This window comes from Corapipo altera, unplaced genomic scaffold, assembly GCF_003945725.1.
Source record: "Corapipo altera isolate COAL_440 unplaced genomic scaffold, ASM394572v1 65, whole genome shotgun sequence".
NCBI classification, from domain to species: domain Eukaryota; kingdom Metazoa; phylum Chordata; class Aves; order Passeriformes; family Pipridae; genus Corapipo; species Corapipo altera.
Window position 1 is genome coordinate 7,892,440 of NW_020884891.1, and position 11,365 is coordinate 7,903,804.

Genomic DNA, 11,365 nt, shown 5'->3' on the forward strand with positions numbered 1-11,365 from the left:
TGCTCACCTGCTTAATGTGGTCCAGAGCAAGGAACAAGGTCTGGTAAAGAAGTGTTACCTCTCCTGGGCCAAATGAAGTGGAAGTATATGGGCTGCATCAAATGAAAGAAGGAAAAAAAAAAAAAAAAGCCAACTCTGGATGGCAGTGGGCACCTCTGATGTATTTCTGCTCTTCACAAGAACACATCACATTCTGCTGCCTCATGTGCAGGGAGAAGAGATGCATGAAGAGCCACTACTTAAAGTCCTCTTTCATTACCTTTCCTTGGGCTTAGATCCATCCCACTATGGAAGAATAGTTGGAATTGCAGCTTCCCACTCTAAGCCTGTTGTTTCTCAGCTTGAACTGTCATACACTGCAACCCAGCCATGCCCCTTCAACCATCCAGCTGGAAATACCTGAACAAGCTTTTTGTTCTGGGCAGAGGAATGGGTTTGTGTTCCAAGTCCAGAATTTACAGTTTATTTCACCTGTGTACTTCCAAAAAAGACATAAAATTCATTTTCAGTGAAAAACAGAGGTTTCAGTGAACCTCTGCATCAACAACTAACTGAGGCTGTAGCCTGTAACACATATTGATACTTTGGGTGCAATACTTCCTGACAACATAGAACAGGCAGAATTCAACAACTACAAGCAAGGAGTCAAGGTCAGAATCCTAAACAGGTATTCCCCAAATACAAGAGGTTTGACATAATTATTAATATTTTGGTGATGGCTGATGAGACAAGTTTGTCAAATCTTATAACCTGATTAAATCTCTAACAAAATTGTAGGTAGGTTAACACACCCTGGAGGAAAAGACAAAGGAAAATGTTTGCTTTCTTCAGTAGGCTGCTAATCACATCTCTCATTACCTGTATCCTTCATATGTATCATCTTCCAGGAGAAGTTCTAAAGGATAGAGTATCTCCACAGGCTAATATCCTTCCTGTATTGATCTCAAAAGCACTTAGCAGAGCAGGTGGCACAAACTCAGGAGTCACAGCGTCGCTAAGCTTAGAATTTCTGCTGTAATGGTTCAAAACAAATTACATTTGCTATTTTAGACTGCAGCCCTTAAAAAGACATAACATAGCATGTTAGGGGGGCCCTCTCTATCCAAACTTTAACATGAGAAGGGCCAGTGTTTAGTGCTTTCCCCTTACTTTAATAGTGCACCTACAACCACACTGAAATCCGCCTTCTCCAACACTGAGCAGCCTCTGCGCCGCTCGGGGAAGGCTCCAGCACCCTCTGCTGTCACACAGCAGCACCAAAGCCAAGCCCCAGTCGCTGGACTGTGCACAGGGAATTCCAGGGACAGATTTCTACGTCCTCTGCCAGAGATTCCGAGGCACAAAACCTCACAGTGACATTCTGCAAAGAACTCCCCACTTCAACACAGCTCATTTTCAAAGACGGTGACTGTGTCTAGAAATAACCACCCAAAGGGTGCTTGTTATATTGGTTATTTTTACTGATCGAACACCTGAAAATCACACTTGGAAAACAGGGAATCAAAACCCTGCTAATAGAGTTACCAACTTTTATAAATGCATCAATAAATCCCTGATACTCCGGAGACTCAGTTTTGATGTTTTTGCTACGTGCTTTGTGTTCCCTCAGTTGAAGAGAGAAACTTGAAAACATTAATTTCAGAAATCCAAAATGCAAGTTAATTTCAAATGCAATATCACATGATTCTCTTGTGTTTTCCTTCTTTTATAAAGCACCTCCAAAATATTTTAGAGCAGCTTGTTTGAACACATTTGAAGAAGTATTTTCAGGGCTTCCTACAACCATGAGTGCTTGCCTTCAAACCAACCCTTCACTGGAGGAGCAATAACTCCAGAACAAAAGGAGAGCCATCAGCTCTCTGATGATAATTTTAAACTGTTAAATAGCTAGATTTAGAATAGTTTCTTAGTCTGACCAGCCATGTTGATCAGTCTTAGGTTACACAAAATCACCTCAAAACAAAATCTGTGCAGTATATCCATGTATAGAGTCTATATTGACCAAAGACCTCTTTTTTATTTTTTTCCTTAATGAATGAGGGTCATTCATCCCTCTTTTTTTCCCAGAAATTATACCATCATCACTGGCAACAGCATTTAATAGTAAACCAAATATGGGAATGGAATACAAACAGGGTTCCTTCAAGACAAGGATTACAAAAACATATATACATACCAAACATAAAAGACAGAAACAGTATTAAGATCAAAAGCAAACACAGGGAAAGAGAGATTATAGTATCATTTGCAGTACTTTGGATGAAGGATCACAATCCATATTAATAAAAAGAGAAGAGAGTTTACCGAATATAGAAACGCCCGTATTTCACAGGGTCAGTAAGCTTGTGATGGGATGGCAGCTGTAGAAAACTTCAGGAATCAAAGCTGAGTATGTTCATTTACATTACAGTCAAAAGTTTCAGAGAAATACAAATGTTTCAGTTCTTTGTAAGAGAAGATATGCTTCCTAAAGCAGAGAAAAACAAGTAATAAAATAGGCATTGATTACCAAGCCAACGTGAAACTCCTACTCTTTCTGGTGCTAATTCCAGAATAAAGAGTATCTATAGATTCTGAGCCTACTTGGGTAAGTTTTCACCTATATGAAAAAAAAAATTAAAAAATCACTGTCTACCTCATAATTAATACTGTTTTCAAATTGCTACTTATTAAATTCAGGCCAAGACTGGAAGATTAAAGTCTTGTTTGAGCTGATCTGAAACCAATTAATTTCATTTTGCAGTTAATTCTATCAATAGATATTATTATCCTTAAAAATATCTACCAGCTTTCCAGCTAAAAACAGTCCATCAGCCAAGTCAGCCTTCAAATCTTGCACTGACTGTAAACAAAAGCTACATAATGTGCAATGCTGTAACTGAATGGACCATTAAGTGCTACTGCCACTTATGCCACTAACATCATTTTACAAAGCTTCTTTTTCAAATGTCTGTGTCCTTCAAAGCCAGTAGCAAAACTTTTGTCAGTTTAAGTGACTGCAAGGCCAGGCCCTGAGAGAATAATCCTGCCCCAGCTGCACATTCTCAGACTGATGTTGAGTTACAGGTTAAAGACTGAGGAGACAAGAAGGAAAGCAGATGCCCCTTGTATCACTAATATTAAATACAACTGACTAAATACATATCCATATGAACATGGAGAGTGGCACTTCTTGAAAACAAGATGCCACCTTCTAAGGAGCGGAGTTCTCATCCCCAACACACTCTTTAACAGAGGCAATTGGCCGAGGAATCTCACACACACACAAAAAAATCACTGTTTGCCATAATTAAAGAAAGGATGGATTCTTTTAGCAGAATGTCTAAATTACCCCAGACTTCCAAAGGTGGAACCAAAAGCAGAGCATACACTACAGTGTGATGGTTTTCCAGTGCATGGGAGAGAATGGATGTGTGGCTCTGGGCCATTCCACTGGGTATCTGTGAGCAAAGCACCAAGACTTCAAACCACACAAAAGCCAGAATTGCTCTAACTCATAATATGTTTAGATCTCACAGCTATCACAAAGCAGATCCATTAACAATCTGAAGCAAAGTCAGACTGCCCATCCCAGAGCATTAGAGAAAGAAGTGTGATGACATCAATGCCCATGAGTCATGATGCGTCAGTGCCCAGCATTGTATCTATTTCATAGCATACATTAATTTCTTAGCTCAAAGAAACTGCACAAAATACTGTATGGTCTTTAAAAGAAAGAGTTTCTTTAAAAGAAACTTTAAAAACATATTTTGCTAGAGAAATGTTTCAAAAGCCTGAAGCATGTCCTCTTTGGAACATCACCATCAATGCATAAGGATATAAAAATTAATCAAGTTTTCCTAGTGTTTGGTAGTAGGAAATGTTCAGCTTCCTAATACATCAAATTAAGCCTGCAATGGCATTTCTTCATCATGTATTTACATACAACAGTCTGATCAAAAGCTTTAAGGCTCTAATTTCTCCAAAAAATGGTCACAGTAAAGAAGGGATTAAACGGAGTTAATGCAGCTATTGGCAATACAAAGAAGGATGCTCCTGTCATTTGCTATTGTACAATCTGGGGCATTTCACTCCATGCTTTGGCTTTCTTCTTGGCCAGGGACAGCCACGGTGGTTCAGCAGGACTGCAGGGTGTCATTGGCAGGTTAGAGGAGTGCCTTGCTTCCTTTTCAACAGCAGGAATCACAGATGCTTCCTGAGAAATAGGTTCAACTTTACCTGCCAACAAGAAGATATCCATCACTCATCGGAAGGCTAAAGACTCCATTTGTGCCAGTAATATTTCCTCATCTCTAAAGCAATTGTTTTACAGTTCAAAATGCTTGTGAATCACAAATAAGTCAGAAGATTTGCTAAACTGGTTATCTCTGGCACTATCTGGTCCAGCTACAGCAATGGCAAGGACCAGCTACTGTAATGGGAAAATCGGTAGCAAGCTGCTAGTGAGTAATATAACAATCTTCTCTTCAGTCCCAACAGCAAGTGTCTAAGCCCTGATAAATGAAGAAATTGTTCAAAATTCTTCAAATATGTGGAGACTATAGCACCAGTTATTTTTCTAATTCATATTCTCAGCTAATTAATTTCTTAATCTTTTCAAACACTTGACTTCCATTAAAGTGCACAGCAAGGAGTTCCACAGACTAATTCTGCTCTGCAAGTGCAAGAAAATCCAGGAATAAGACTCCTGAGTACACAGGAAAATGGAAGCAAAATATCTGCAGGATAAGGATCACCCCAGGCTTGCTGTGGAGTTAAAAGTAACTGGTATATGTTTTTCAACACTGAGAAGACTTAAAGTTTTTTTTCAGTCCTCACTGCTGGCACAAATATTGCTGCAGCAATATTATTAAATACTAGGTAGGGATCAAACCAGCGCTTTATATTCTTGGACTTTTAAGCCAAAAAGCTGGGACTAGGTGTTCCTCTTGATGCAGCCTAACAGAAGCCTGTCATCGTCACAAAGGAATGAGGAATACAGATAATGCTCCCTCTATGGCTTTGAGTGCCTATTTAGAAAAGGCCTCCTCCATTCATCTTATTTGAAATTTTTCAAAATTAATGCCTTCAGACAGACATCCCAGAATGGGGCTTCAGGGAATGCAGCTCTCATTCTTGAGGTATGGTTCACAAGTCTTTTCATCATCGTGCTCTCTCCATCCATTTCAATCCAGGCAGTACTTCATTTCTGCATCAGTCAAACTAAGAAAATTCAGACTTTTTCTCATACTTGACTAGTCTGTGTGTGGTGTGAGGCAGGTATGATTAGGCTGCTGTGCTCCAGCACAACAACAGAGGCCACATGTGGACTTAAGCCATGTTAAGTGCAAGAAGCTTGAGTTTGCTTTAGCAGAAATCAATGGAAAATATCCGTCAGCTCCATCAGTCACACTCCTGAGCAGAGCCAAAGTAGTTCCCTATTTCCACTCAGGAGGTCCCTTGTCTTTCAAAAATTCTGGCTGGTTGGTAGTTCTTGTGGGAGGCAAATTGTACTTAGGAATACTGGAGGAAGTATACTATTCATTAAAAACAGGCTACAGTTCTACATACATACACAACAGACTTTCAGAAGTATCTAAGAAGATGTAGGAATTTAGGTGTTACTGAAATTTTTTTTTTTGAAAATTAATTTCCACATTTTGGAAGACCTCCTTCTTTGTAATAAGCAAAAGTGACTCTAAAACTGTTTGCATGGTCTCAACAGTGTAAGGTAAAACAAAATCCCAAAACAGTGGCTCACTCCTGTTTGCAGGAAGACAGGCTTTGAGACCAACCTCATGGGGCTTAAGGTGAGGTGGGAGAGCAAGAGGAAACTTCCCTTGGTTGTGACATGGGCTGTCATGCAGCAGTGACAACACTCATTAAAGTAAGGAACTGATGTCTTGGAATTCTCTTCCAAACTTAGCTGACCTTGAGCTGTCCTGGCTCTTGCTGTTGCATGCAGCTTGTGTGGATCACACAGAAAACTTCAACCAGTCATTAAGAAAACTGCTAACAGTTAACATATGCCAAAAAGCATGATCCAAATTAATAATTCCTCTGGATATTAAATCTACATCCTGTTCACCACCAGCACCTTCAACAAGCCAAATTACTGGCTGTGCTAATGGGAATCAAATAAAGGGGAGGTTACATTTGGGATTCCCAGTTTCCTACTCACACATGGACAGTGCTGAACATTTCCTAAACAATAGGGCATGGTTTTGCAAGCAGCAGAGGAGCAGTGTTTTCCATAAACATCAGCACTAGTCAGAGCTTTTCATGATGTTCAAGGTGTGGAACACTAGAATATGCCTATAAATAAACACTGTCTCTGGAGGCAAGGAAACAGTTATCAAATGTCAGGAAACTAGGCCAATTCTTAGGAAGAGGTGATGCACAAAAACTTGTAATTCTGCTGCAAGGACCACAAAGAGTGCAAGTTCTAGTAAAGGAGTAGCAGATTTGTTTGTGAAGTTCTGGATTTTGACTGAAGGCTGCTGGCTTCCAAGGTTTAGATGATTCAACAAACAGAAATCCAGTCTGCTTGTGCCAGTCTTTCAAAGGAAGACCTAATCCAAGCAAAAATCTTGGCCTGTTTACATTTCATCTCTCACTTTGCACTTAAAAGCATAAGACAAAGCTGGCTTGTAACAGAACCCTTTCTAAAAGCTATAGTATGTTAGTCACACAGAGTTAATTGGCAACTGCCATCAGAGCTTCTGTGTTGGTGCACACATCCTGAGCCAGCCAGATATCTGTAGCAAGGGAGAAAGCTTATTTTGTAGAATCTGTAGATTCAGAAATGGATAACAGCTCTAAAAACAACTACTACAGGGAGCAGCATAGAGCTACCACCTAAAGTCTCTAGCACAACAACTCTGGATGCTGGCAGATTACAAGGGAAAAGTGGCCAGGTGCATGTGCTCTCTCTAGACAGCATCTCCTACTGTGTCAGCAACAGGAATCTGGAACAGAAAAGCCACAGCTCTGACACAGTGGGGCATTTCTCATCTTCTTAGGCAGTATCTGAAATCAATAGCTTTCAGCTGGCACAATATGCTTTTACAGCTGAAGAACCAGCTTATCTATATGTAGCTGGAGGTTTGGCACCACACTGAGTAAGCAGGGAGGGATAAGCTGCAGCCCAGCAGAAGCCTTGGAAGAGGTAATGTGAGTCACGATGTCTGAGTCACACTCTTCCCCTGCATCTTTATTATCCAGAAACTCAGCTAACAGATCAGGAGAGGGGGCATCAAGCCTCTGTTCACCTGAGGGTGAAACTCACTCTGCCTAAATTATTCTTGATACGTGTTTATCTCTTCAACACATCCAGCAATGGAAACTGCATACACTCCATATGCAAGCCACGCTTTTCTGCACTTCACCACTCTTATTATTAGATGGTATTTTCTAACATCTAAGCTAAACATCCCCTGGTGCATTTTAAGCTCATAAAGTCTTGGCCTCTACAGAAAATTCTATTGTCTTTTCTAGACTAAACAAATCCCCTTCTATCAGTATTTCCTGGCTGACTGGAGGTCTAGAAGTCCTGACCTTTTTTTGCTGCTCTCTTCTGGACAGTCTCCAACTTCAGCTGCTATTCTTTAGTACTGACCTTGGCCAGTAATAAATCACCAAACTGTTTATATGCCATTCTGTGAACTGGCAGTGGAGATAAAAGTTCCTCACTTGCTTTCTCTGCTGAACGAGCAAGCCATTATGTTGACTTATACACAAAGTACACTCTGAACGGGCCTTATGTAAAGTGTGCTGATTATAAAAATGGGTCTATCTTCCCCCATCACCTGCCACCCACACCACTTACTGGTATAAACCATAGCCACTATGTAAAGATGTAAAGAAAAAGAATACCTGTTGCTGCAGACACACTGGTCTTCATTTGCATTTTCTTCTCCTGAGAGCTCAAGCTGGAAGGCAGATTCTTCTTCGGTATGTTCTCACTAGCACAGATCCCTTGCTACAGCATGAGGGGAGAAGAAAAGAATGCAACTGAACCACTAGCCACTGGCATTCATAAAGCTCATCCTGGCAACATCCCAAACCCAACTGTGGAAAGGCAGCAAAAGCCAGACAAGGATGGCTGGGGACATCCTGTGGGAGGGAGGGAGAAGGCAGTGAGGAAGCTAATACAGCTCAAAGCAGCTCTTGGGCTACATAAATACATTCTGGGCAATAAGCAAGCTCAGAAAATGTTTGGGTTTGAGTAGTGCAAAGGAACATACAGGAGCTCTGAAACTAATCACTGGGATAGTGTAGGCACATGTGTGTTTGCTCACTTGCATCAGTTGTCTGTCTCAGTGTTTTTAGAGGCCAGCCCTGCAAATCTTTCTTTGGGTAGTGCTCACAACACACCTCCCATGAAGATGACATTGAACAGTTTGCAAAAGCACCCAGGCAACCTACGGCAGGATTCACACCCATGCAACATTACTTGGTACTCTACCTCCTCCTGATCCACTTTGGACAAAGCTTTGTCTTCAGCTTTATGTTCTTTGGCAAGAGGGTGGTCCTGGAAACCCTTTTGTTTTAGCTTTGCCATGGAGACCCAAGCTGGCTCAGAGGAAGCAGTTTCCAAATATGGAGTGACTTTTTCTACAAAAGAAGCATTTTTGAAGTAAAGAAGGGATTTAGGTCAAGTCAGACTAAAGCTAGTGTTTCATGTTTTAAATCCTTCAGCATCTGTAATACTCTTTGAACACTGTGGAGATGAAATTACCTTCCCTGATGATTTTGTCCTTGGCAATAACTACTTTTTCCTGTTTATTCTGGAGTTTTTGACCTGACTCCGCTTCCATTTAAGTCAATGGCAGAACTCCCACTAAGGTCATTGTGAACTGGATTTTGTCTTTGAAACAAAATCCTTATATTGCAGACTAAATTAACATGCTAAACATGATTTTTTTTCATGTAGGCAGTAAAATACAGGCTGCCTTGTCACTTTTTAAATATTTTAAATTAAGTCATTGTAGAAAAAAATAATCACACCTAATGCAACTTCTAGTTAAGGTTTGAGCAGATGCAGTCTGAATTATTAACTACCAAACAGTAGCAAGTTTTAAAAAACTGTGTTAAAACTCTGACTATATGCACAAGTACCTCGTACCAGAAATGTTTCAGATATAGCCCTCGAGCTATTGTTGTTATTCTTGCTGGAACACACTCCTCATTAAGATAAACCAAGAATTCTCTTGACTGGCCAAATCATCAAGCCAATTAAATTATAGTTCTGACAAACTCAAGGCTTAATTTGGTCCTCATCAAGAGGATTTTTATCTTTTGTTTGCCACTCTGCCAAGCCTATTACATGACCACTGTTTTCTACAGTGTCTGGTTAAAAATACAGCATAAATACCTGAAGGTTTATGACCATTTTGCTTCTTTGCCACTTCTTCTGATCTGGTCTTGGGGGGATTTTTGTCTTCTAGGAGATCAGGCTTTTTAACAACTGATTTTGTGCTGACAGGAAGGCCTGGAGGTGGCTTCCCGGTTCCCATCAATTTCTGATCCTCCTTGGTTGAAGCAGAAGAAGAAATGGGAACAGCTGAGGGGATCAGCTTTGGAGACTCTACATGGCTTTCACTCTGGTATTTTAGTAAAGAAGATGTTCTCCTTAGTCTGACCCCAAATGGGTTCTCAGCATTTTGTGTTTCATGGTCAGCCCACTCCATAAAAGAATTCAAATGCAGATCTCTGTCCTTACAGTCTCGATCAAATCTATCTGAACTGGTTTTTGCTGATTCCTGGATGACTGCATCAAAACGTGTGTGCTCTTTTGTCGTTCCCTCAAAGAATTCTGGTCTTATAGGGGATGTTGGGGAACTTCTGGAATAGGAATCTTCCTTTGAATTTGAACCCCCTGAGAGAGATCTTTGCCATGCTGGTGCAATGGTGAATCGGACTGGTTTAGCAGAAGGAGTCTTCAGTGGAGTTTTCATATTTTCATCTGAAGACTGATTGCCTTCCACTGTTTTTCTGTGAGAATCTGTACTGCTTATCTGGTACTCCCTACTGTCGTCATCAGAAGGTATATTACTCTTCAAGCCAGCCAAACTCAAAGAGGCAAGACACCCAATGGAAAGTTTTTCAGAAATGCATGATGTGCTGGCCTGTTTGTTACCCTTTGAAACAGGAATAGTTTCTGCTTTAAAACATCCTTCCAATTTACCACGAGGTAGCACGCAACCTGCTTCCGAGACAGATGCAGCAGTGTCTATTTTTTTTTCTGCATTGCCTTTGGGTGACTGAGATTCCATCATTTCACAAGTTTCTTTCTTATTTCTTGTTACTGAACTGTTTTCAGGCTCCAAAACAGCCACTGTCTCAACGCCACCACAAGACTCTGAATCAGCTACTGCAACCTGTGAAGTGCTTAGTGCAGTACCTGGGACAGCAGGGTTGGAATGGTTCTCAGCAGTACCCAAGCAGGTTTCTACTTTGCCAGTAAACAGCGGATCCCCCTTTTCCTGGGCTTTGATGTTTGGGTCCACAGAATTTAGTGAGGACACATTTGCCAATATATCTATGTCCTCTGTTTCTGCACCACTGCTAAACAAGTCAGCTGCTGGTATTTCTGGAGACACAGCAGCTTCTCCTTCGAGTTGTTGCAGCTCTGGAAGTGGAAGTACTTCAGTCCCAGTACTTTGCTGGTGTTCTTTCAATTCATCAGCAGACTCATCTGAAGAGCGCAACACTTTTGCACTGTGGTGTTCCTCCAGATTGACTGGGGAAGGCTCAGGTCTCAGAGGGAGTGTGGCTGCTCTGTGGTGATGGTCCATGCAGGGAAGGCTTGCATCCTCCTGCAGCAAAGCACAGGAGCCTCCTGCCACAGCTGTGGAATCACAAGAGTCACGGGCAACATCAGTGGGAGTTTTTACACCCAGTGTCTCCACAGAACTGCCTCCCTTTGAAAATTGTCCCACCTGGGCTGATAATCCTGTATTAAACAGAGAAGAGTGTGCACTTAAAGGTTACAATTCAAACACCATCTGTATGACTAATTCATTCCATCTGTATGACTAATTATCATTAACTGATAAATAAGGCTGTTAAAAGCATGTTTAGAAAAGGGCTGTCCAAGTGAAAGACTAATAAAGTTTTTAGTTTGAACATACCTAATTCAGAGAATCCTGGGAATGACTGAAAGTTGCTGGCTGCTTCAGGTATACCAAATTAGTTGCTGTTTAGTTGTTTTTTGTGCATATCCCTAATCGTAAGACTACTAGCTAGATTTCCCTAGACATTTCTTCATGCATATACCTAGAAAGGCTGCCTACAATGACCTGGAGAATTCTCTGTATATAAGCATAACACCTCAACATCAGGTAGCTCTGCCTCCTGCAGCTTCAAGCAGGGTTGTTGATCA

The 11,365-nt window shown here is 41.0% G+C and overlaps 1 protein-coding gene across 8 annotated transcripts in view; it reads right to left on the reverse strand.

The window, feature by feature from the left end:
- Positions 1–2,081: 2,081 nt before the first annotated feature.
- Positions 2,082–11,365, reverse strand: part of KIAA1210 (KIAA1210 ortholog) — a 51,832-nt gene continuing 42,548 nt past the window's right edge. For 7 of the 8 annotated variants that reach the window (XM_027645472.1, XM_027645473.1, XM_027645469.1 and 4 more), the window contains 4 exons: positions 9,356–10,936; positions 8,447–8,595; positions 7,855–7,960; positions 2,082–4,218 (listed from right to left, as the gene is read on the reverse strand). In XM_027645472.1, the coding sequence (XP_027501273.1) occupies positions 4,046–4,218; positions 7,855–7,960; positions 8,447–8,595; positions 9,356–10,936 (2,009 nt within the window). In that variant the 3' untranslated portion in view covers positions 2,082–4,045. The remainder of the gene's footprint in view (positions 4,219–7,854; positions 7,961–8,446; positions 8,596–9,355; positions 10,937–11,365) is intronic. The other variant, XM_027645478.1, reaches the window with a different exon arrangement.